The following is a 26753-nucleotide window of genomic DNA, read 5'->3' as shown; positions in this document are numbered from 1 at the left end:
GGGGGTGTAAGTTAATCAGAGGAAAGCTGTTCTTATGGACATATTGGCTGAGAAATGAGGGTGCACGGTGTGGGTGTATGTGTGCACTATACACTTCACCCTCAGCATGTGCTATTGCCAAGCAACCTGCACTGTGTGTGTGCGCGCGCTCAAGCTTCCAAGCTAGTTACTTAAAAAATATGATCATTTTCTTGAGTAATATTCCATCTTAATGGATATTAGCCAGGCAGGGTGTTCTGCAGTCAGCCAGTGCAGCAGCTCATTGGATATGCAGTGTGGTGAAATTACAAATGTAGGTAGTCCAGGAAGTCGTATCGATTTGTGTCTGACGTGCCCCAGCGCTGTCTACTTCAACACGCAGCAGCGCCGGTGGCAAGAGGTATCACTGTGTGTATGCGTCACACAGCGAGGGGCTTGTTTTACCTACATGTGCTGTAGTGGCAGATCTAGCAAGCCACAGAAATACCAGAGCAGGCTGAAGGAAGCTCTGGTGTTTACAGTGCTGTCTGTTCACAGACTGTCGTTGACTAGAGTTTTGGTTCAACTTGAAAGGATTACTGCCAGCTTAGTGATTATAATCCTTATGTACAAATGAGACACGTGGGCTTAGTGCACGTTAGAATCTTCAGTAGACAGTGAACTGCTGTGTAATAGAAATCGCATCTTTATTTGTGTATACACGGTCATGAAAATGCAGGTGCAGCCTTGAGAAGAGGCGGTTCCAGGCGGGCTCTAGATGCAGGTACCTACAGGGAGGGAACGCAGCCGCCGAGTGGCGCGTGTGAGCTTGGGAACGTTCACTGAGCCACGTTCTGGCTCAGCTACAGGGGTCTCATGGCGTGTGCAGGGGGGCCTCCGAGAGTGAGCTGCCGTAGTCCGGTCTGGAGACGAGGAGGCGGACCGGACAAGCGGCCCGGTGGCATCTCTGGAAAGAGATAGCAGAGTCCGGCTGACCTTATGTGTAAAATGTCTGGGTCACCTTTGTAACATGGGCAGAAAATGATGGGTGGATATCCAGGAGATGACCAGATGTGGGTCCAGGGAGGAATCACTGGGAATATGTGATAACTCTGGCTCTTTGCGGTTCAGTGTCAGATGATGGAGCCATAATGAGATTCCAGTTGAAATATTAGTATCTGAGGAAGCGAAGGAGAACATTAGTTGATTGGTATCAGTGTAGAAGTGGTAGGAGAAGCCTTGTGAGGACATCACCTCTCCTAGAAAGTGAGTCTAATGCGAAAAAGAGTAGGATCCGATCCGTGAGGGAGACCGGTGGCGAGCATGTGAGACACAGATGAGATCATCTCCATGCCACGTGATATGAATGGCCCTCTAGGTACCATGTTGAGTCAGTGATTACCAAAATGCACAGGATGGAAAAAAAGAATATCATGATTAACCATTATCAAAGATACCAGAAAGGTCACACAGGATGAGGGGTGATGACTGATCTGGCAACATGAAGTTTTTCCGCAACTGTGACGAGGGCAGATTCTGTACAGCATGCGGGTTTGAAGTATGACTGGTTGGGATTGTGGAGTCCGTTCTGGCTGAGAAAGTGTAATGATTCATTATAAATGTTGCTCCAGCGTTTTAGAACAGAAAGAAGTGATGCCAGTTGGTAGCTGGTGGCCTTAGCGAGGCCGGAAGGGATGAGGTCCGCTGGACAGGTGGTTACAGACCAGTAGCGTCTGCAGAATGGAAGAGAAGAGGATGTTATAAGAGAATTGGAGAAAGGAGGATAGGTTTGGAAGATGGGGCAAGACCCCGCTAGAACTTGTTAACTTTCCCCTTGAAGAAAATGACAAACTACTCCGGGTTTAGAAGGGAGGGAGAGAGAGGGGTGAGAGGAGAGAAAGTGGCATGTAGCGTGAATGGATCAGACATAGATTATTCGTTTTTCATTGTAGAATAAGGACTTTGCAGCCGTTATGTCAGAAGTGAACTTTAACAGGAAGGCAGGGAATGAGTGGAGTGCTCTTAAGCAAACGAGCCAAACTTGGCTCTTGTGTTAGACATGACCGCTTTATACAGAATGACCAAACAACAAAAAAAGGCACCAAAAATGGATGCTTCCGACCCCATTGTGGGGATGAAATCCAGGTTGTCTTCCATTTTCTGTAAGACACATGGGTGACCAACGCCGCTTATGCTTGCTGCTTTCATTCTCCATAGATGCGCTTTCCATCTCTTTCCCTGCCATAGAGAAAGAATTAGTAGTGCACAGAATTGTCTACCTCTTTATGCTACCTGTTATGTCCTTGGGGTATTGATCTTTAGAAAATGGGGTTGTTTTCTGTTCTTGCCTATGCTGACTTGTAACACATTGGTGCTGTAGCTGCACAGAAATAATCCACTAATAAAGGTAGTAAATCATGACAAGTGCAGTTTATTACGAGCTGAGAGAGTGCAAGATGTCCAGTGCCGCACCAGAAACGAGCAGACGCACACTGCTGCCTAATCTTGTTCCTGCCTGCTTTTTTCGCGTTAGCCTGAAGCCTGCGAGAAACCGTCAAAAAATGTCTCGCTATGTGGTCTTGCAGGTGCTGTCAGAATCCTGTATGGTGAGTGTACAGTGTTAAAACACACGCACACACGCATTTGCCCAAACGTGCTCTCCTACGCAGCTGCCCAGCACGTCTGCGGGAGCTTGGCTGCTACGCTTCTTCTGGCTGCACGCTTGCGTTGCCCGCCTTCGTCCTCCCACGCGGCCCCTTAACTCTGTCCCCTTCCTCCGCAGGGCCAAGCGACTGCGGCAGCTCCAGAGGCCGAGAGGGGTACCGTCCTGCGGGGGGCAGCAGCGAGAGTATGAATGGCTATGAGGAGCTGACGGTGAGGCGGAGGGGCACGGAGCCGGGGGCATCCTGCTCAACCCCACTGAACCACAGTTCCCACAGTGCAACGGGCTCCCGGCCAGGCCGCAGGCCTAAAGGTAACTCTAAACAGAAACGTTTCTTGCCCGCACCTCAAATCCCTGGTCTTATCCATTTCACCAATTATAGGCCAGCTGAAAACACCAGCAGAGACTGGATACATTCTGAATGGAGTATTGTTTGTGCACAGTATGATTTGAGCATGGGCTGGGCACGGTACCATGATCCAGATGAGAGCTGTGAGGAAGTCCTGATTGGGGCTGATGGAGTGTATTCCTGCACCTGAGCTATGACAGCTGTAGCGATCCGCAATATGCCTTATTTCCTGTGGCTTTAGCATTATTCAGTCTGATAAATTAATTACTTCTTCATTTGTCTTTTTTTCCTCATGCTTCATTTCTCACAGTGGTGACATTTCATTAAAAAAAATCACCCCCCCGCACACGCGCGCACGCACTTGAATGTTGTCACTTCCCTGTGCTCGGCAGGATTAATCTCGGAGGAAGACCAGCGTCTGCACTCCCTGGATGCTGGCTTTGGCTCCAGTGGCCATGGAAACGCAGGTATATCCAGCCAGATCAATACAGCTCGGTGTGGTGCCTCACGTCTCTGGCTCTGTCAGAGCTGTATAGACAAACGCGTGTAAGCCTCGCCCCCGTGTGCCTCTGCCTCAGGCTCCAGGCCCAGTACTGCCGACTACAGCCGCAACACCAGCAGCAGCAGCTCGCCCGTCAACTCCAAAGGTGTGCGAGTCTTCCCCCTGGTCCCTGTTCTCTACCCGTCCTATACAAAATCTGTTTTCCAGAAGAAATATCTTCTGTAGAAACATGAGCATGATTTGCTAAAATGTACAAATTTTTTGTGGACACGTAAGATGCCTACTTGGGCATTTTTCATTATGAGGGAATCAGTAGGCTCATGCCGTTCTGCCGTAGGAATTTCACAGAAATGTTTCCATTTCTTTGTTTGCCCTGTCCTTTAGATTCCCTGGAGCGCCTGCAGCGGCGCTCTGCCAGTCTATCCAGTGACGACGCCGCCGGGATGGGTCCCGACGGGTGCCGCCTCAGCCAGTCCTCCCTGCTCCCCCGTAGCTCCACCCTCCCCTGTGATGCCCCACCCATTCCACGCTCTGCCCCACGCTCCGCCCGCCACCGCGGCTCCTCGCCAGGCAGCGAGATGGTCACCCTGGAAGAGTTCCTACAAGAGAGCAATGCCCTGTCGCCCCCTAGTGTAAGGAGAGACACCTGGCGCGGGTGGCACACAGCATAAAAACCAAACAAATAAATCACAGCAGGAGGTTCATGCTGAAGAGAGTTGTTCAAGTGCAATATCAACAGCCTTTTAGCCCCGCCTGCTTCCTCGGCACTCTCTTTGGGTTCAGAGTTAACTGAATTGGGTGGGCTATTTATGGAAAAATGCTACATTAGGGTTAGTTAGCTACCAGCTAAGTAACGATCAGGTTGCAGCAAATGGCTGACCATGACAGCAATGATGTACTGGACCCATTCTCACCCATTACTGCTGCTATTCATTTGTATATGAATGAGCCAGCATCCAACATAAATACGAGAGAACAAGATACAGTAATGGAAAAATAGTGGAATATCCATCTACTTATTGGCATAAGTAATTCAACTTTAAAAACAAAGCTAGCTGTTGCCAAATCTCCCTTACAAAAAATAGTACTTTGATTTATCTAGTGCTGCGTAATTCTAAACAAACCTGTTTTTCTCTTCTATAATGTTCCTGTAGTAACATTTTACAGTAATCTGGTTAGCTGTAGTAGCTAGCTACTTGTGTATTATTCTATAGTAAACTTAGTGGGCTAATTGCCCATATTATAACATTCTTATAGGAGTTCCACAGAAGTGCCTGTGGTATTTTTTTTTTTTTTTTTTTCCACAGGGACAAGCTTGCCCTCCTAGGCAAGGTAATAATACCTGTATGGACGGCTTCAGTGGTTTTAAGCCATACCTCTTGGTCTTGCTGACTTCACGGCTTGTGACTTCACCCCAAAGCAATCCAGATGCTTCTCTTAAGAGGTTTACTGGCAGAGACATTGCTCTTGTCTAGAGCCATCAACAATTAAAGTGAAGTGAAGTGAAGTGAAGTGCAGTGAAGTGTAGAGGATGCTTCTTTTCCTCCCACTTGCTCATTCACTTTCTGTTTCTCTAAGCTTCCGGACACTGGAGCATCTTCCAGTACGAACTTTAAAACGCCGTCGGACAGGGGCACGCACGTTTGTTAGATCGCCGCTCTGTTCACCAGCACTTCCACAGAGAAGGATGAGATGAAGCAGGGGACAGTGTGCCTCTCGCTGCACCGCTTCTGTTGTATGACGGGCTCAGGGTGACATGGTGAACCGCGCTGTGCTGGCTTTCACTGGAACTGCTGAGCAACACCGGTGGGCTTTTCCAACTACCAACAGGACAGAATGATGGACTCCAGAAAGTGAAGAGGTGGAGGTTATTTTATGATCTATATATGCAGGGGCACGGATGTTATAATTTTAGCAAGCCACTGCCCTCTGGAGCTAGAACTCCCTTCAATCAAGGCGTGTCCCTTCGATCTACCTCAGAATTCAGCTCCATCATTCTTACAGTTGTTTATATTGCACTTTGTCTGCCTGAAGAGGATGTGCTACGTGACCTGTATGTGAGAATCAACAAAATATAAAAACTCCAGATGCTGTTTTTATTATGGTTGGGGATTTTAATGGAGCAAACATGAGCAAAGTTCTACTAAATTATAGTAGCATATTCATCTCCCCACAGGAGGCAACCCTGGACCATTAAGCCAATAAACCAGTTGTATAAGCAGTCAACAAATGGTGCATGGATGCTATTACCAAACTCCCTAAGAGTGCTCTGAAAACTACAAACTGGCATATGTTCCGAGGGGCAGCTGGAGCCGATATGAATTAATACACTGGCTCTGTCAGAGGCTACATTAGTAAGCATGTTGATTGTCATCCCCGAAAGCAACACAGTCTTTTTCTTTGTATGAACAGCAATGTGCATACCTAACTAAAGGCACATACTGTGGTATACAACTGTAGGAACCTGGTGGCTTAGAGGAAGTCCAAGTTTGACCTACAGAGGGACATCAGTCTCACCAAGAGAGACGACATGGACAAGGTGGAGTTTTAACTGTCATGCTCCATTTTCGAGTGCCTACACGCTATATTACAGACTACAAAGATAGTTACACAGCAGTGACTGCCAAGTTACCAGATGAGCTCAACAATTATTATGCTTGAATTTGAGGCAAACAATATCTACCCTGCTATGAAACTACCTCTGGACCAAGACAACATGACGCGTCAACCCAGTAGACACAACTAAAGCTCCTGGTCCCAGTGGTATCCATGGTTGACTACGTCGAGTCTGTGCTGTCCAGTTAGCAGAGGTATTTACTGGCATTTCTTCAACCTTTCCCCAAATCTCTCGAAAAAATGCACAGGTGTTTCAAAAAGACCTCAATTATTTCAATGCAAGCCACAAATGACTGGCTTAAATGACTACCATTCCATTGCACTGACTTCAGCCTTTGAAATACCTAGTGGAGTTGGTCAAAACCCTCATATATTCATCACTACCGGCCACCTTGGACCCTCCAGTTTGTTGACCGCTCAAACAGATCAACAAATGACACACTGCTCTTTCACATCTGAAAATCACTGTTCGGTGATTATAGTTCAGCATTCAACATCATTCCCACCAAGCTCATCTGGAAATGCAAAAATATAGGCTTAAACTGCCATCTGTGTAACTGGATTGTGTGCATGCAGACCCTGCACACAGGCATGTGCATAGTCCTCTCCGTACCCCTTATGCACACGACTGCGTTTGCAAAACGCAGCTCCAACGCAACCTTCAAGTCTCCTGCTAATGCCACCATGGCAGGGCTCATTGCTGGTGGAGGTGGCTTATCCAGAGGTGATCAACTCACTATCAGAGAGGAGCAGCAACAACAATCTCCCTCGTGATGCCAGTTAAACAAAGAGATGATTGTGGACTTTTGGAAGCCACAGGAAGAGGGAGAACATGCCCCTCTTCCAATAGATGGGCCCACCGTGGAAAGAGTCAGCAGCTTCAAGATCCTCAATGTTCGTATCATTGGTGACCTCCAGTCAGCATATCCAGTCATCCTCTACTTCCATCAGAAGCTGAAGAAATTTGGCCTGCCCTCCAACATTCCCACACAGAGTGTTCTGTCCGGTTGCATCGCAGCCTGGTGCGGCAGCTGCGCCATCGTCAGCTGCAAAGCTCTCCAGAGATTGTCGAGAACAGCAGAGCTGATCACCAGAAACAAACGTCCAGCCCAGGATGTCTACTGCATATGGTGCCTAAGGAAAGCTCAAAAGTTCATATCGGACCTCACTCACGCAGGACACAAACTGTTTACTAGGCTGCCATCTGTTCCATGGCTTCGGAGTATCCAGTCATGGACAAACAGGTTCTATGGCTAAGGAACAGGTTCTATCCACAGAACATCAGCTTACTGAACAGTCTTTAACCTTGTCTTGTCAACACAGTTATTGTCACCTACTTCACGTACATGTACCCATATACCAATATCTAGGTGCCCATCTTCCGGTCAACTGCACAGCTTCAGCCAATAAGGCACTTTACAAATGCAGCTGAACATACTTTTCTCAACTGCACATTTGTATACTGTTACTCTGTAAACACTCTTGCTGTAAAGCACATCAGTGCATTTTGAACTTTGATATATTTTTATGCCTTATGCATACACCTTGTGCTATAAACTGCGTTACTGCATACCACATATATAATTCTTTACATTTTCTATTAGATTTGTATTTTTTTTACTATTTTTTCTTTCACCGCTTCTGCGGCAAATCTGCACTGAGCCTCACTACAAGCATTTCAGTGTACGACGTCTGACACACTGCATATGATGAACAAAAGACTTTGATGATGTCAGTGAGTAACACTAACCAGTGGCTAAATTTATTCCTTCTCTGGCCTGTTGGTAAATAAGTGCAGTATTTTTCCAGATGAACACAAGATTTTCTTTTTCTGTTATGCCTAACATAGGGGAACTGTACTTGCAAGTGTCATTTAAAGTTTCAAACTGGGTGTGAAGCAGAAATGTGGTACCTTTGGCAATTTGATTTCCCAACATTACTGGGAAATGTGGTTTAAAACTGGGCCCTTTGTGAGAAATTCTGATTGGTCCTTGTGACAGGACCTTTTCAGATCAGTCACGTGAGCAGGATCTCACCAAGACTTTTTGAAGTCAGTCAAAAATCAATAGTGGCTACTTTTTATGGCTCTGCTTAAACTGGATTACATCTGATATTTGATGTTTTTGTGTGACAGATGAAGCTGAAATTTCAGTGGTGATGTGCATCACTGGGGCCCATTTAAGCTAATATCATTTAATGCTGTAAGAAATTTTACGTGTTCCTCAAGCGGCCAGTCATGTAGCTCTGCATCTCCTGTTCTTTTTCTTTCTTTCTTTCTTTCTTTCTTTCTTTCTTTCTTTCTTTCTTTTTCTTTCTTTCTTTCTTTTTTTCTTTCTTTCTTTTTTTCTTTTTCTTTCTTTCTTTTTTTCTTTCTTTTTTCTTTCTTTCTTTTTTTCTTTCTTTCTTTTTTCTTTCTTTCTTTCTTTCTTTCTTTCTTTCTTTTTCTTTCTTTCTTTCTTTCTTTCTCTCTCTCTCTCTCTCTTTCCCCCTCTGATTTAGCTCTAGTCTTTCTCGTCCTCTCATTCTCCAGCTCTGTCTCACCGTATCCTATGTGTCAGTGGTATTCAATATATAACAGACTGCCATTTCTTTGGTTGGTTGTTTGTGCACTAAGGCAAAGTAAAGATGATGATGATGATGATGATGATGATTCTATGGGTCTGTGTAATGCAGCTGTAATATAGTTTTGGCCTGTGGTTGTGTGTGAACTGTGTGATTACTAGTGTATAAATATTTGTGTCTTTTTTTTCTCCTAGGTGCAGACAGGGAGCCGGGAAGATCTGATGTCAGACTATTTCACCAGAACCGGACGGCCAGCACCCTTGAGGGATGGAGCCAAAACCCCCACCAGCTACGTCACGCCCACTGTCAAAACGCCCCCGTCTGGGCCGGATGGGCGAGCCTCCAAACCTGGGCATAGCGTGAAGCCCAGCATGCGGCTTGTGGAGACATCCACGCCCCCCTCTCAGTCTCAGACGCTCCCCAACCGCGGGGCAAGTGGCCCCGGTGGTCGGCCCTCTCCACTGCAGCAAGCCGGGCCTCGCGGGGTCGGAGGGGCTGCTGGCCTGAGCCGTACCTTCAGCCTGGCCTCGGCTGATCTCCTCCACTCCACCGGGCCTGAGAGCTACCGGCCCGAGGCGGGTTCGCCGAGCCAGGCCGAGGGCGTGGTGAGGCGACAGGGTTTGCCAGCACGCGAGCGTCCACATTCAGCCAGGCTGGCGGGCACCTCACCCCCACCTGCTGTAGACCCTCGCCGCCTCTCAGTAGCTCCACCCAGAGATGAGCTGTCCCTGCATTCCTCCGCCCCCTTGCAGGTGGACAAGGGTCCTGGCGGTGGGTGCACTGGAGCGCCGGGGCTCGGCCGCCCAGCCGCCCAGCACCACCGTGGGGAGGTGGCGATGGTGACGCCAGTGCGTGCTGTCTCAGCCCTCAAGCTAGAGGAGGTGGAGGAACCCGGTGAGCACAGGCAGGCCGACCTCCAGCCACTGAAGAAAGCCGACAGCCCAGGCTGTGGCACGAGAGAGCAGCCCAGCAGCTCACCTGCTTCACCCGACCATACCAACGACCCACAGACTGTGTGGTACGAGTACGGCTGTGTGTAGCTCCCCATGAGCCCTGCAGCCGCTAGTCTGCTCGACTCTGTGTTGGGGGTGACTTTTTTTTTTTTTTTTTTTTTTTTTTTTTTTTTTTGACCAATTGAAGATGCAAAGTAAATGTATTTAAAGGCCCAAGAACGCACCCATGTATCTGCACAAAGCTCACACACATTGGAAAAGCAATATGTTTAGGGATGCATATGGCTTAAGAATGTATTCTCCTTCCTCTCTTCTCGTCCCCATCAAACACCATTGATTTGATTTCCTGCGGCTCTCCACGGACGGCAGGGTTGCCCAGTTTAAGTTCTATTCTGAATACGCAAATCAAACACTGGCCTTTTCTTCTTGAGGACCGCTCCCCGGATAACCACACTGTAATTACAGGATCCAGCTTTAGGAGGTGGCACAGACGTGGCGAGTCCATCATTCGGACGACCTCGGTGGGATCGCTTACTGGAACCGGCCGCTCGCTCACTCAAATCCTGATGCGCGATGCCCCTCTGCTGAGTGGCTGCTGAGCGCAACCACCTGTGTGATTAAGGACAAGGCTGTGGCCATGCTGTTTTGCTCTGAGGCGTGCCAACTGAACCACAGAATGAAAATAAATAACAGGAAGAGAAAGCAAAGGGGGGGGGGGGGGGGGGAACGAGATGAAGTTGAGCGTGTGGACCAAAGCTGAGAACAGGACTTTCTTCACTGAAGTGATGAATGTTGGTGTGGAGAGCGGCAAACCTGCAGAAGTTTTTTCCATTCACACTTTTACCCACAGGGCTCAACATCTCAAGGGCTTTTAAAACCATGTGATGTTTGTCGCCGTGACAACTTGGCAAAAAAGGCATGCGGTTTTAAACACTTTTTTTTTTTTTTTTTACATTTTTTTATAGAAGTAAATATACAGATCACGCACTATGTAAGCAGGATAAAGTGGTGTCTTGACTGGAGTCTTAACACTGGACACATTCTACAGTTTACTGCAGAAAACGAATCGAGTTTGATTACCAGTAACACTGTAAACTGGTCTAATGATCTAAAGAACTGGTTTATTTATTCAAGTCTCCCAACTGTGTGTGGTGCGTGTGCGTGCGCGCATCCATGCATCCATCCCGTATCAGTTTTTTGTGTAGTTTAGTGGAGTATGAGATTCTGAATACGCTCCTCATTCGCGTGTGTTCGTTTTCTAAGAAGCCTGTTTGGGATAAGTGACAAAAGAAGAATCACTGTACGAGATGATTATCCGCACCACGGGGGCCGGGCCGGCTGGCCTACATGTGTTTGTCAGAGTTTAGCAAATGGGGCATCAGTTTAAGGTTTATTTGTGATGTGGTTGCGTTAGTGCACACTCTCTGAAGAACACAACTGCGTTTGTGCACTTGTATTTTAAAGGGTGGATTGTAGGGTTCACGCATTCAAGGCACGAGTCATTTTCAAACACTACTATACAAAGACCTTGATAATGTCTGTAAGTTGTTATTTTTAACAGTCGCCCTCAAAACATCTGATAAAATAGGCTATGAAATAACTCGTTTCTTTATGATTGATACAAGTGTTTGTATAGAAGAAGCTGTTATCCAAAAACTGAACCCTTTATAATAAAGATTTTCGAAACGAAATTTGCTGCTTTTGTGGGCCACCTTTCCTTCAAACTCACCGTTGTCCAGATGCATCACCAAATAAGGTGATGAGTAAGTAATGTTCGGGACTAGTTGTGGAAGTCACTTATCAACGAGTGTCCATTTATCACTGGACGAAGCGTCACCGTGTAACCGACAGCATCAGCGCTGCTCCCCAGGCGAAGCGTGAGTGCCTCGACACACTGAGCACGTGGGAAGGAAAAGACGCGAGGCCAGCCTTTCTGTCAGAATTGGTAATGCGGCACCTCTTCACAGGAGCGTTTGCGCACTCCATCGGTGGTTTCGTTGGCTTTTTAACTAGCTCTTCGGACTTCCCGGAACAACCACGAAATGCTCTCGAGGAAAAAGAATTCGCTCATGTCTGTACGATTAAGTCTGTACGATTAAGTCCACAGCCGAAACCTGCGCTCCCATTCGCGCGGAGCCCTCGACCAGTTAACCGCAGGGTTTATTGGGATTTAAGATTGTACACGACAGGACGTATAAGAAGAGAAAGCAAAAAGGAGGTAAAATATCTCTCTCTCCCTAATATTGGGTGTTTTCTGTTTTGCTGAGTCTAGATATATAGAAGCAATACTGGTCATTTGTTTTCCCACTGTTAGACTACTTGAACGCTGCCAGGACTGTAACGATCGTGAGCGCTCTTTTCGTATTGATCAAGTAACAGGTTGGACAGGTTTTGTGATAAATTTCCACCAGCGAAGTACCCGCTGATCTAAGAGTGGTGCAAAGTTACTTAAATATCATTTTAGGATTTTGAAACTTGAATCAGATATCGGTGCTCTAGACTCGGTCGCCATTTCTTTGCATTCATTGCATTTTTCTTTCTATGGAAACCAAAACTGAAATCCTCATTTTGTGAATATTTGTGATATATGGGATATTTAAATATTTAACGTCCGAGCTGAAATGGTGGAGTTTTATGCCTCATTTTGCTTGCGCTTGCTTTGTCTTTTACAGGGTTCAGTAGTGAGTGAAATAAGTTGGTGAAATACGCTCGGAAGCGTCAGTGTCAAGAAAGAGTCCTCATTTAATTTACAAAGGAGAAGTTCTGGCCGTTGCATTGCCTGTCTAAAGGACTAACCAAAATATACACCACGACCTTTTTCTGTAGCCTAACCCGTTTATAAACGGTGTCTAATTCTGATGTCTTCAAAATACGTGTGCATTCTATTGTTTAGTGCTGTAAAAAAAATGAGGTTTGATCATTCTTGAATCTTCGTCATGCATCATTTACGGAAGCTATCATTCCGTTTTGCCGTTAACATGAATTTGGCTGGTTGTAAGTAATTGACGGGAGAACTGATTATTTTCGAGGCAAACGCGCAGTGCGACGGCGCTTTTCTGTGGCTCACACTAGTGCCTCCGCAGTTACGGTGCAACGACTGGGAACCACAAAATCTTGTCCATCCTTCAATTACAAGCCCAATGTTACATTTCAAGAAACTATATTGAAACCCTTATGGACAGCAGGGGTGCTCTGATTGCAGGTTTTGACATTTGCATTGCTACTATTGTGGCAGGTCTGTCATTCCAATACTGATGTACAGAACCCAGTGACACACACATCTTTCTTTTTTGACTTTGGCACCTGCACAGCAGATCCTTTTGTGAGCACTGTGGTGCTTTGTGTCCTAAAGGAGAAATCTAAGTACTGCTAGGAAACCTTCACTACAGCCAAGATAAGTGTGAATGGTTCTTGTGAACTGTGGCGCATTACGTGCCTGCCTGTTCAACACTATTTTACAGCTTCAACGCTGAGTGGTTTTTTTTCCCCCCAATAAGTGGATGTTGAAGCAGGATTTGGTCTTTCATGTTTGATGCTATTGGCTGCTTCAATAAGCTGTGTTTGAAGCCATGGACAAGGACGTACTATGATGTTATAAATGACAGCTTTTCATCACCTAGTCAGCTGGTTAGTAAGATATTGTGTAGATGTTCCCAGACTTCTCATTTCTATGTAAGATGATAATTTGTGAACTAACCATTTCCATTAGTGTTTGCTTTGCACAATGTGCTAAACCATTTTCTGACCAAGTGCAAATTGTTGAGTTACTTTTAACTGGTATCAACTGTCTGCTTGGAGTATAAGCACAGAGAAACTGCCAGGACTAACATGAATGGAAATGGATGGACTGGCTGAGAATCTCATGCTAGGGTTAATATTTTCTTTTTGAGGTCAGTTATATCAGCCTATGTGAAGAGCACAAAACAGTATCCATGCTGAGAATCTGCTGTAAAAACCCCACATGATTAAATGTACTATAGGGAAAACTAGCTTCAGTACCGCCGATTTTGCAAATAAAATACCGGCTTTGGCCCTTGAAACTGTATGCAGTGAGGTAAAGCACTTTCCATGTCCGGAAAGTATGTGCTGCTTCTCTTATAATCAAAAGGTAATGCAGTTAATGGAATGTTGGACAGGCAATGTGAAATTGACTTAATTTGTTTCCTCTAGAGCCCATGGAATGATATCCTCCTGTGGGTGCGGTCCATGACCTGGAGCTTGGCATGATGAACATGTCAGAAGACCAAACTAACTGCACTATTGAACATGGGATTCACCTGTACCTGTTCTCCAGCACCTACATCCTGGTCTTGCTGGTAGGCGTTCCAGCCAATGCCTACTCTCTTTACCATGCCTGGCTGCAGGTGAAGGCCCGGAATGAGCTGGGCATCTATTTGCTGAACTTGACCGTGTCTGACCTACTGTACCTGGCCTCGCTGCCCTTCTGGCTGCAGTACATCTTCCAGGATGACGACTGGAAATATGGCGAGTGGTCATGCCAGCTGTCCGGCTTCCTACTCTATGAGAACATCTATGTCAGCATCGGCTTCCTCTGCTGCATCTCCATTGACCGCTACCTGGCCGTGGTCCACCCGCTTCACTTCTCCTCCCTCCGCACGATGAAGGCGGCCGCGCTCATCAGCGCCATCGTGTGGCTGAAAGAGCTCGGTGTGGGTGTGGTCTTCTTCGTCCACAAGGAGGTGAGCAGGGACAGCAATAACCGGACTGTGTGCTTCGAGCACTATCCCATGATGCCCTGGGAGCATCTCGTCAACTATTATCGCTTCTGCGTGGGCTTCCTGTTCCCACTGGGGATCCTGTCCATGTCGTACTTTCGTGTCCTGCACGCGGTGGGCAAGAGTGTGGGTACCCAGATGTTGCAGAAGGTTCGCATCAAGAACCTGGTCACCAGCACCATCATCATCTTCCTGGTGTGCTTCTCGCCGTACCACGTCTTCCTGCTGGTGCGGACGCTCAGCGAGAAGGACTGCTCCTTCATCGAGAACATCTTCAACTACTACCACTTCTCGCTCCTGCTCACCAGCCTGAACTGCGTGGCCGACCCGGCTCTCTACTGTTTCGTCAGCGAGAGCGCCCAGCGCGGCCTACAGGAGACCCTGGACTCCTGCGCCCACGCACTCTGCTCCTGTTCTCGCCGGGAGGGCAGCTACGGCACGGACTCCAACGAAGCCCCACCCCCCAACGAAAGTGGCACCACGGTCACACTGCTGCAGCAGACCAAAGCAGATGTGTGAACACCTGTGATTTAATCAAGTGTTTGAATGCTGAGCTACGTTTGAGAGTGTTAGGACGTTGATGTTTTTGCTTTTCATGATGAGCTAAGTGACATACTTCCCTGATGCCTTGGGCTACACTTAACAACCATTGATTCTGAGTGCAACATTCTGTGATTTTGTGGTGATTCTGGTGTAATTCTCAGGAACTGCAACCTTGATGATATCTATTCGTTGGCATTTTAGCTTGGTGGAATTGCCGCAAACTACAAACAAAAATAACTTGGGTTATTAATGCTAGTAAAGTTCATGGTTTGTTAATATGAACTATTGTTGTAAATAATGTAAGTTAAAGCTTTATGCAATTTGTTACAAACTTTTCTATGCTGAAATGGACCTGTAGTAAACACAAGAAAAGCTAGTCCTGGAGGCCAGTTAGAGACATTCAGGGTTTAGACTGTAGTATATGCGATGACGCTGTAATGAGGAACATATACAGGGTTGGTGGGAGCAACCCTAGGCCAGTTCATTCACCTCAGCGTTTTCCCTCTGTAAGTCCCTTTGGTGGTTTACACATACCTAAGCAAAGGACCAGAAGGGGTGTCACTTAGTGATGTAATACGTGCAAGTTCTAGGACTGACATGTACCATAATGGATGGAGGACGCTTAATTCAGACTCACAATGCAGTCGTCACGATTTGTAGAGCTGTCCAAGGGAGGTCATAAGTTTTATCAAATGCTTCATCTCTTGCAGAAGAATGTATGTTTACAATAGAGTACATAGTCCATGTTCATGCATGTTTGCAACTGCCTACGTTGTATTAAACGTAATCTGTGCATTTTCTGCATTTTTTGATACATTAATACTTAAAACACAAAGTTCATGTTTAAAGTTTTGAATAGTTACTTTTATTTTGCATTATGTTTGGCGTCATTTGGTGTTTATTCACTGAGGTGCCGACCAATTATTGAAAGGCCATGTATATGGTCTTTTGGACAGTCAGCTTTGAAATGTAACTACTTAGTAATGTGGACACATTAAGTATGCATCGCTGTCATATTTTTTGCCTTGGTTTTGCTTTTCATTAACAGCATGCATCTCCCCACAGCTTGTAGTAGGGAAACTAGAAGCTGTAATGCCTCTCAAATGATTTATTATGAGTGGGAGCAACTACATTAAAGCTCGAGACTCAAGGCCCACCTTCCACATCAGACAGAGCATGGCTGCTGGGTTCATTGTGCCACACAGATAACATAAGCAGCAAGTAGTACCAGGACAAATCACGACTTAAGAATTTGTACATTCAACTAGAAAGAATTCAATCTAAGAACATTACAGTTACTACGTAACACTGACTGATGATTCACATTTTCTTATTCATAGTACAAAAGCACCACCTTCCATATTTATATATAGTGTGTTTAGCCTTGGGCAGATGCTTTATGTATTAATGCAAATGGTGTATTAACCATACATTGTTAATGTATTACTGATACAAAATGTGCCTGTTTATGTAATTATAATTGTGGAAGTTACATAATTACAAAATGTTTTGTCTTAACAATACATAATACATTATAATGAAATAAAGAACATTAGTCTAATAAGTAATACCTTAGAGATGACTAGGCTAGAGTTTAGTATTACTTGAGGCTGGTGTTGGTTTCAAGACCACTTATCAATTGCATCTGTATTTTCATGCACTTGGGTGAATTTCGAACACAACTATAGAGGCATCTAGACGCATCAGTACATTCTGCTATACGTGAGATATACCATAGACAAGTGATTTTTTTTTTAAAATGAAAGTTACAACTTGTATGTTGGTAAGACAGGAGTAATTTCTTTTACCGAAACACTTAAATCCAAATATAGAAACATGATGCCAGATCATAGTGAGTTGGCTCAGTAGACATCGTCGGTCCACCTTGTAAAACTATTACAGCCTTAGAGTGGAAGATGGCAGATAACTAAGCTTGTATGTTCTGACTGTGTACACGCTGCCTCCTTTATCCTGTTAAGTAACGCCAAACGTAATGCAAATTGGGGTCTTGTCTGATGTTTGTCATTTTAATAATTTCAATAGGCACCAAAGGCATGAATGATTACTAACAAAATGTGAATGTAAAATTTGTGCTGTGGTGTTAATGCTACTTCATTTAACTGCTACTTCATATGTGTAATTAAAACCACAAATTATTCCATGTTAACACTTTAATTCACAGCGATTACAATTACGAACAAGACCGTAAGCACAGCAACATTAATAATAAGATGCTAATATAGTACTTTAGGCTTTGCTGGTAAACATTACTGATGCTTAAATGAAATTAAACAATGCTTTAAATACTTTTAAACTGCTTACTGTTTATGTGTCTAAAACCAGCCGTTTTGGTGCAGAGCATATAACCCGAATAATACTAACACACGCACGCACGCACACACACACACACACACACACACACACACACACACCAGTTTTACATACCAAACAAGCATTAGACCCAAGACAAAACATTCTTGCTTAAATGTATGCTTTTATATTTTCAAGCCATGGGCTTTGGTAATTGAAGTATTTATTTTATCTTCATATCCCAGAGAAATATTTAGTGTTTTCAGGTGTAATGGTGTAACAGAGGCCTGCCCAATAAAAACACGATTGTTTATTTATTTTGAGAATGAAGGTCTTTGGTTGGCCGTTTCTGATTTAAATTTTGTGGAACTCTTTGAGAACGAAAGAAACTTCATTAATTATGTCACAGGTCTATGAGTGGACACAAACCCCTGTGGTTCTCCAAGACCTTTTCTCTGCCGTTCGTGTGGGTGACCAGAGTCCTAGTCAACAGCTTTAGGGAACATGTTGCGCTCATGGGAGCCTTCAGTATGCTGAGTATGGAGGATCTTGTCTTCACTTAGTAGCAGAATGAGTTTCAGAGGTTTATCTATGCTGAAGGTGGCACCATAATTTACACTGATCCAAATCTTACTGCGCCCTTTGAGGTCATATTATGATTTCATTTGCTGCAATGCGACTGCTTGCAGTGTCTGTGGCAAACCAAGACAGGATGAGCACTGTGCAGCAGCCTTTGCCGTGGCTCAAGAGGAAGTGAGATGTGTTAGCTTAATCATGAAGGAGGAGAGAGCGTGTCTGAGACAGTTTGCGACATGGGGCCGCCGTCTCGCTTCGAGGGCCAGCTGATGTTATGATGTGCACCGCAGAGCTTTAGTCACTGTTCTTTCTTCCAAGGAAAGGTCTCGTAAGCGCTGTACCATAGCAGAGTGCGTGGGATGAAAGGTCAGGCCGTCCACCTCCAGCCCAAGGTTCGCAGTTTTACCGCTGCGGACACCGTGCTTCACCAGAATGCGTAGCATTTCCTCCTCCTGGGCTTACAGAAAAAGAAACACCTGTTAGAAGGTGCGTGGGGCTGGTAGTACCACAGTGACTACCAAAGCTCCTAAATCCACTGTTTGAACAGGTTTTTGGAGTCCTCGCATACTGACCCATGTGGTAATTCTATCATCAGTGGTGTTTTATTCTGAGGCAAAGAGGTTTGGAAACATTAAACACAGGAAAGAAAGATTACAGAGTTAAGCCGTGACTGCCACCGCAAAGAGATCCGCAGCTGGGAAGGACAGCGGTGAAGAACCGAGCCCCATGTGGACGTGGGGTTAATGAGGTAGGACTTGACAGTGGAGCTCCTGTGGCTAACGTAATTATATCCCTGCTTGGAATGGGTTTTGAAGTGATCCGCCATCAACCATAAGTGTTAAAAACGGTTTATCCTCAAAGCCTTTCACTGAGCATACAGATAGGAGAGCAAGAGGCTCCTAACACTACCGCACATGGTCCTCTCATGCACGCACACTTACTCACAAAATCACACCATGGGCACATAGTGGAAGCATTCAGGCATGGAGCAGGTTTACAGAGGGTGGGAGCTGGGGGTTTCCGAGGTGAACCTTGCTTCTTACATCTGGTTTTACACGCGAAGCACGCCTCTTCTTGTATGACTGGGTGGCAGGTGTTCGTCATACCTTAGGTACAGACGGCAGGCTGGCTGCCCAGAGGCTGTGTTCCCTGGCTGCTGGCAACACACCCAGGCCTTTCTGGACATAGCGCCGATGGACATCACACCGGTTCAGAAGGTACAATGAACAGGCCACAGCATAACCGCCCCAATTAGACACCCCTGTGAAAACAGAGTCGAGGTTCCACTGGACGTCCAATAGAGATGTAATCTGAACACATGTGGCATCAACACTGCATTCAGGCTCTCGCGTGACTGTACAATGTGAAGTGTGAGTGCGACTCTTGGGTTATTAAGCCCAGTTGAGTTGAGCACAGGTCTACATGATTTACATTTTTAGTGTGCACTGAATTAAATTTGCACCAGTGTGGCTAAAAGAGAAACCAAGTTCCTGTGGTGCTTGAGTTCAAACAGCAGAAGATGACTCACGGAAGCACAGGCTTGTGCTGCCTTCCTCAGAGGCAGGCAAAACTCTGCTTCTCCTCTGTCCTGTCTGGGCTAGGGTGAGCTGACAGATGTTAAGCCAAACTAGAGAATTTTAGAACCGTGATGCATAGGTCTGTGTCTAGAGCCTTCTGTTCTGATATTGATGTTGTGTCTGGATCTTTTCTGGTATTGCTGATGTGAAGTTTGATAAAATGATTACAGCCCCCAGAATATTTACTGATTCCCAGGGAATAATCTATTCTGCTGGTGCAAAGATTTGGTGAGGTCATAAAAACATGGTCTTGGAGTGTACACACACACAGTACAAATTTCAGCCACATAAGAGGCAATGAAACTGCCCTTAGGTGTGAGAGAGAGAGAGAGAGAAAGAGTTCACTCTTGGTCTTGCGCTCAGGCTCACTCCTGACAGCCGATGATCTCAACTATCATTCTATTTGACAATCACGACCAATTTTGATTAATCTTCTACCGAAATGGAAATGTGAGAAGGTTTGTTTTGTTTTGTTTTTTCTTCCCCTTTTTTTTTGCAGTCTGCTGATAGATGTCCTACATCGACACACCTGCAGCGATGGCAAAATCTGCAGCCACGTCGCAGGCGATGAGACTTCCCTTAGGCATGAGCGCCTTCACCGCCCCCTTTACCTTCCCCATGCCCAACTCGTTGCCTCCATCTCCAATGCCTACACACACACACACACACACACACACACAGAGAGAGAGAGAGAGAACAGCAATGTCCCATAATCACACTGCCATGACAAAGACAGATTGTACCATTTCATTCTCTGGAGAAGATCTCCTGGAGACAACTGGGGATTATAAGTAGGATTACTGACATTTCTGTGCGGTTGCAAACGAGACCCATTAGACATGGAGAAATCACAAGGACCACATACTCCAGACGTACTGTCTTACGTACAAAAGCATTCACACACACACACACACACACACAATCATTCATCATGACGCTTGAAAACTGAAAACATGCTGAAAACATGAAGTAATCGATGTTTATTTGGTTTTGCCGTTCAGGCTTCGACATTACCTTCCGGTACTGCTCAAACAATTTGACCGAACAAATCCACTGATACATCAATCAGTTCTGCTGTTAATGCATCTTGCCCGGTGCCAAACAGAGGAAATTAAGCCAAGAAACGGGTCTGTGCTGAGTGTGCAGATTTGCCAGAGTAGGTCGTTCTCTCGATATGTCACCATGTGCGACACATGTGGGAGCTGAGCTCAGTCTGTGGTGTTTCATGCATAACTTGGCCAACACATTCACACATGAGCAACACAGAGAGGTTAAGCGTCCAGCACAAGGAACCTTCGACGAATGAGCAACATGACCAAATAAACCCAGTTATGAAAAGGTACTGTAGCCACACATATAAAACCAAATGGCTTCCATAAGTATCAAATGGTGTAATAGTTCATCGTTCTTTTGATGAAAAATGACTTGCATTTGGTCATGTGAAGCTTTACTGGGTTTCTTACTTTGACCTGTTGCCAGGTAAACAATCAGAACAGAACACACGATGAATCCATATGCCATTATTTAATTCCTCTGAGCTTTTCTAGCTCATTAATTGGGGATTAAACGAAGAAAACATCGTGTTATTACAGAGAACTCAATAAACCATGATCCAGTCAAAGTTAAGCACACTAAACATCACTGCACACCAGATAAAATCGTTATCTCGCCTAAAGATATCCTCCGATTAGTGGGGAAGCTCAGCAGCAAGTTAGACAGAGGTAGTTATTCTCACCCGTCGTGGTGATGCCTGGAACAGTGCTGGCTGTGGTGAACAGATCATCTATAGGGTCCACCAAGTGTTTGATGTTCACTCCTCTCATGTTGTAGTAGTTGCCATCACAAGCCCTTCCACTGCGCTCTACTGCCACCAAGTGGTCAAATCTATATGGTGCACAGTGCTTGAATAGGTCAGACCAACAGTAGGTGGGTTTTTTGAGCACGTCTAAAGGAAATACAGACAAGAACGCATTACGACAAATATATGAATCAGGTCTGGGCTTTGTGCCACGGGACCTTGGCTTGGAAGGATCTCCATCATGACAAAGGAAGCGCAGCGCTGAATCTGGACTGCTGCCCTGAAAGCTCATCACTGGCACTGCACTTTTTATCACACCTGCAAACACACACACACACACACACACACACACACACACACACACACACCCACCAAGATATACAGTAGATCTTCAAATTACATTACAGTGTCTCTTGGATCTAGTGAAGAATAGTTTTCAGACGTTGTAATGTCATTTGAATAGCCTCGTAGCCAGATAAACGGCCTCTCCTCACTGGTATGGTGTGAGGGAGAGAGAGAGCGCGAGCGCAAGAGAACAAAGAAAACTATATCATCTACAGTGTATAATGCACCTGCTAGTTCAACTAAGCCAGGAAACTGAACTTTTATTTTAAATAACATTTTCATTTATGCTCATTCTCGACTGAGAGTAAGCGAGTCACCTTTATCCACAGCATCCTGTATAATGCGCATGTTGAGCTCCATGGCACGCTGGTCAGCCACTATGACCACGTGCTTGCCGAGGGCCTGGAGCATAGCGGCCATGGCGACGGCTCCAGGGGGCCCGTCCGTCTCTTCTGGAGGGTCGTGCATGTAGTGCGTGGGGAAGCCTGTGGTGATGAGCACAGAGGAGGCATGCGACAGGGACAGACAGGCCCTCAGCAGCTCATCCGGCACAAACAGGGCTTGGATCCCCCTCTGGCCTGCATGCAGTTGTAGTAACACACACACACACACACACACACACACACACACACACACACACACACAGGTTCCAACATTATCTGAAGTTTTAGGAGCATCATTATAATGGATAAGGTGTAAGATGAGTTTCCGTTGGCTTGTGGCCCACCTGGGTCTTCTTGAATAAGCTGCTCAAGCTCTCGGACTTGCTGAACCGCAGTCTTACTGGCTATACTGTAGTGCAGGGGATTCTGGGAAATACAGAAGGTCAAAGGACAGCTTCCTGACTCAGACGTCTGTGAAGCAGCAGTGACCTCCTCTCGGTCAGTGAGAAACATACACCCGGGAGAGTGGGTGAAGGCGAGAGCAAGCTCTGGAGAGACACGTTAAAAATAAACAAAGAAAACTATATCATCTACAGTGTTTAATGCACCTGCTAGACCAACTAAGCCAGGAAACTGAACTTTTATTTTAAATAACATTTTCATTTATGCTCATTCTCATAAAAAACACAAATACAGGAAATGATGTAATCAATACATACCCTAACCACTGCAAGCTCACTGACACCTTGTCGTTGTGGTCCACTTTATAAAGTTACTTCAGGTTTCATTGTAGGAACTCTTGTTTTTTTGTGCTCTTACTTGTGCTCTGGACAGCCTCTGCTCCAGTGACCCCACAGGCCCAGAACATGGGCACATCCTCGGGGCTTGCCTCCACCGCGTCCCCGTAGTCTGGCCGCCAAAGCTCTGGAATCCCCAGTATGCCTGGATGGGTAGAATCAGTTGCATTTACTGCGACATTGAGATACCACAGCCTCGTCTCATTTCCTTTGGTTTTACTACGTTTTTGTGCGTTCTGTACTTACCCGAATTCAAACACAAATCTGAATTAAATTGCTTTCAGTACACATTTTGAGTAAAATCAAGTAAACAGTTTCACATCCTAACCTGAACCGTCTTGAATGGAGACGGTGTTATCATGTGCGTGGGAGTTGTGTCTGAGGCTGCACCTGGGTGGCCTATGTGGACAGGACCTCCATGGGCAAGTGGGAAACGGTGCGTGCACTGGGCCGCCACATCCAGCTTGTCCCGCGGGACCGGACGCATGGACACAACCATGGGGCAGCGAAATGGCCCTGCCCGGACACACTGCACTGACGTCTGAAGGGAGAGCAATGATTGCTGAAGGATAAGAGGCTACCATCACCAGCTCGTGTGTCTAATGTTGAGGGCAGGGTTAGATCTATGTGCTGGGTTCTCACAAACACCTCAGTCTAAACAGGTGTTCATCATGAGCTGATCCAGGCGGTAGAGAAGAGTAAACAGAAAATGCGGAGCATGACGCGTCCAGCAGGCAGAGCGACGGCGTCTCACCCGAAACATGCTGACGTTGCGGCCCTGCTCGGCATTGCGTACGGGCACGCCGGCCTGCTTGAGGGCTCGCTCGAAGCTAAAGCTGCAGCCCAGGTAGAATGTCACCATGTCCTGCAGCTGAGAGGTGTAGGGGACCAGACTGGCCACCTTTGTCACCAGTGCCCCCTTCTCAAACACGCAGTACTGCGCACAGTCTTCTCTGAGACCAAACAGAACACAGATGACTTCATTTATGTTTATTTCATTAAACATCACTAACATTATACTAAGTGATTTTCTGTATGCTATACATTACTGGTTTATCACTGAAAACATATGAATAAAATTTTCCCAATATAACTATTTAACAACTATTTTTTTCAGAGGCTAGAACATTTTCTTCTTAACAACTCTCAGACAGATCTATACTTTTGCACCAATTATCTCACAACCTGTCAATCTTTTGTCAGATACATCCCCATATAAATGGCCTTGATGTTCTGCTTGCTGAAAAAAAGATTAATGATTGACATAAGACGTCTATAGTGATGAGTCAGCAGTTTTTGTTGTTGAAAGATTTGGACACACTACAATCTGAACAAGTAACCAATTACAGGAAAACCAAAAACAACAACAACAACAACAAAAAAAAACCCCAACAAAACCAAATAAATTCCAGCATTTTTGTCATTAGTACCAGGAAGGATTAAGGGTGACTTATGGTTAAGTATGGTTACGTGCATATGGTTTAGTTATAATGCTCATTGGGCTGACGGTACCTGATGTCTGCTTGTGCAGAGAGGGGGGGGCAGCCCCATTCTCCAGGCTCGCTCCTGTACAGCAGAGGGAGGGGACTGGGATTGGCACGGCAGAACGCCTCAAATTCATCCGCCAGGTCCTTGTGCAGAATCACTACGTTAGCTTGTAGATATCCTGTCAAAGAGCAGACAGGAGACTTAGAACTGGAATGTTGTTTGGCACAGAATTTGTTCTACTTGGTACAAACTGATAAAGCTGTTGATCTAAAGCAAAGTCGCAGAAAAAAAAAAAAAAAAACTGGAATACTACAGATACACACTGGGGAAACTAACTGTACCATTTTCTGATAGAAATTGGAAGCATATCTGCTTCCTACCTGCTGCAATGCCAGAAGTGTTCCCAATAACCTGCCTTTGCTCCCGGATGATGTGGCGAAGAGCACTCGGGCTCAGACTAGACAGCGACATGTTTAATGCAAAAACACTCCAGCTAGCCGAGCTAATTTAAGTGTGCTCCAGGTTAATGTTTCCTTAAGGTTAATGGCCATGTATGTGGGCGCCAGTTCTTATGTCCTTTAGTTAACAAGTGACAGGTTTGAATCTGACTGCTAGAGGTAAATTCCACTTACATATTAAGATTAATAATGGAAGCTGTTTTTTCACTTTCTCTGGAAATGATGTTACACCTGTTATCGGTTCAAAGGTATTGGGATAGATGGCATTTTAAGGTAATTTTATGACTATCAGAAATAAGAGTTCCAAAGACATCTGTATGTTTTAAACACTTCCAAGAATATTCATTCTCACATAAATACATCTTTATCATTAATAGCACTATACCTCATAATTACACCTTTTTGGTACAATTCCTGTGCGCAAAGGCTCAGCTCAAATTAAACTCGAATACAGATGTAGATATCAGCTGATACCTCAAAATGTGGTTATAGTACAGATAAATGAAAATACATCTTTTTATCTTTTTTATTTTACTAAGAAACCTTTATGTACTTCAACAGTATACCTGGAAATAACTCAATCACCAAATAGGCCAATTATACTGCTTTAGTTATTTTTGATTCAGGGTGGATGAAGGTTGACCCAAGACCAGGCAAACAGTTAGGAACTTTGATCTTAGACAAAAATATGTCAATTACGGTGGGATTTTAATGTTTTCTCACCACTATAATGCTGCATTAAAAAAATAAATCTCATACCTGGCTCCGTATTTGCTCTAAAGCCGCTGGAATACTTCAGACCTGCCGTTACTTTAGTGGCACGGAGGAGAAACCTCTTCATAACGACACCTTATATCACAACACAAAATTTAGATTAAACTGTTCATCAGAGCACTCTGCATCTAGACTTTATGCTCCTTTTAATGAATGTTGTTGTAATATTTATTATTTATATATTAAATCCATTACTAAGTAACCACTTATGAACCAAGATGATAAAGTTAAACGAAATCAAAACCCAACAGGGTATCCACAGTAAAATCTTTCCCGCAAACGTCTCCATGACAAATCCACCAGTTTGCACCACAGTCGAGTCCAGATTGGAATATCTTTAATTTGGTGTATATGATTAGTTATCGTATCATCACACATTGGTGTATATGACAGAGAGCTTCAGTACTGCTTAACTTACCTTTATGGTATTTAGCTGACGCTTTTATCCAAAAACACTTACAATTGTGACTGAGTACAACTTGAGCAATGGAGGGTTAAGCCCCTTGCTCAGGGGCCCAACGGTGGCAATTTGGGAGCGGTAGGGCTTGAACCAACAACCTTCTGATTACTAGTCAAGTACCTTAACCACTGGTGAATCTTTATCTAGCTGTAATCGGGGAACCGGGGGGCATAATCGCTGACTGTTGGATAAGTTTTAAACATGTCACTGGACTAGTGAGCCCACCTAGACAGGTGAAAGTTGTGCTTCAGAGAAGCTAGCTAGCTAGCTGGCTGGCTGGCTAAGTAACTACACCAACTCCCGAAACAAAACAGCTTCAAACTAAAAACATCTCAAACTAAACGCCTTATATAGCGGAGCCCCATCGCCAGTTCCGATTTATCCGAGCAGCGGGACCTGGATTAACAGCTCACACTTGCTTATTTAGCCTAGCTAGCGTCCTTGAGGAGAAATCAATGTCGCGTTTATTATTTCACCTATAAAACTCAGTGAAAACGTAGAGGAAAGCGGGAGACCGTCGCCGGAGAGCGGCTTTGTAGAGGCGCGTCCGTCTGTAAGTGCAAACGCCGTAAATGTCGAGTAAAGCGTCGAGATGAAGTGTGTGGGTTAGTTTACCACAAGATCCGGGCAGCATAGCGAATGCCCCACGCGTTCCTCTTCACCAAAGACTACGCAGCCACCATATAGTAAATGCTTGGATGTTAGGTAATCTACAGTCGTGGCCTATTTATTTGTACTCTGTAGCGCAGACGATTAATCAAATACTTACGATGAAAACATCTCATAAGTTTAAAAAATAGCTGAAACAAAATGGCTGAGGCTACACTACCATGATCAAACACACGGTGGCGGTAACACACTGCAGCCCATAAAATGTCAATAAACTCTAGAATTTAATTGATCCAT

The 26753-nt window shown here is 45.2% G+C and overlaps 3 protein-coding genes across 5 annotated transcripts in view; 2 read left to right on the top strand and 1 right to left on the bottom strand.

The window, feature by feature from the left end:
* Positions 1-9765, top strand: part of ccdc88c (coiled-coil domain containing 88C) — a 40298-nt gene extending 30533 nt beyond the window's left edge. The window contains exons 26-30 of the mRNA XM_035532955.1: positions 2741-2932; positions 3362-3436; positions 3548-3616; positions 3856-4103; positions 8844-9765. Of these exons, the coding sequence (XP_035388848.1) occupies positions 2741-2932; positions 3362-3436; positions 3548-3616; positions 3856-4103; positions 8844-9689 (1430 nt within the window). The 3' untranslated portion in view covers positions 9690-9765. The remainder of the gene's footprint in view (positions 1-2740; positions 2933-3361; positions 3437-3547; positions 3617-3855; positions 4104-8843) is intronic.
* A 1778-nt stretch (positions 9766-11543) lies between these two features.
* On the top strand, positions 11544-17195 carry LOC113574128 (ovarian cancer G-protein coupled receptor 1). The gene is made up of 2 exons (XM_027004831.2): positions 11544-11820; positions 13773-17195. The coding sequence occupies exon 2, from the start codon at positions 13826-13828 to the stop codon at positions 14855-14857; it is 1032 nt and encodes a 343-aa protein (XP_026860632.2). The 5' UTR covers positions 11544-11820; positions 13773-13825; the 3' UTR covers positions 14858-17195.
* On the bottom strand, positions 17038-26665 carry dglucy (D-glutamate cyclase). 3 transcript variants are annotated; one of them, XM_027004828.2, is made up of 13 exons: positions 26463-26665; positions 25373-25462; positions 24180-24333; positions 23422-23620; positions 23058-23208; positions 22690-22812; positions 22215-22418; positions 21805-22065; positions 21361-21460; positions 21080-21228; positions 19874-19993; positions 18874-19028; positions 17038-18219 (listed from the first exon to the last, which is right to left on the bottom strand). In XM_027004828.2, exons 1-13 carry the CDS (start codon positions 26479-26481, stop codon positions 18040-18042), a joined length of 1905 nt encoding a protein of 634 aa, XP_026860629.2. In that variant the 5' UTR covers positions 26482-26665; the 3' UTR covers positions 17038-18039. The 3 variants fall into 3 exon arrangements, with proteins under 3 accessions (XP_026860629.2, XP_026860631.2, XP_026860630.2); XM_027004830.2 differs by lacking the exon at positions 26463-26665 and adding an exon at positions 25806-25844; XM_027004829.2 differs by lacking the exons at positions 25373-25462; positions 26463-26665 and adding an exon at positions 24536-25148.
* Between the last annotated feature and the right edge of the window lie 88 nt (positions 26666-26753).

Source organism: Electrophorus electricus, chromosome 13 (genome assembly GCF_013358815.1).
Source record: "Electrophorus electricus isolate fEleEle1 chromosome 13, fEleEle1.pri, whole genome shotgun sequence".
NCBI classification, from domain to species: domain Eukaryota; kingdom Metazoa; phylum Chordata; class Actinopteri; order Gymnotiformes; family Gymnotidae; genus Electrophorus; species Electrophorus electricus.
The sequence above is the reverse complement of the archived record's forward strand: the minus strand, read 5'-3'. Positions and strand labels throughout refer to the sequence as shown.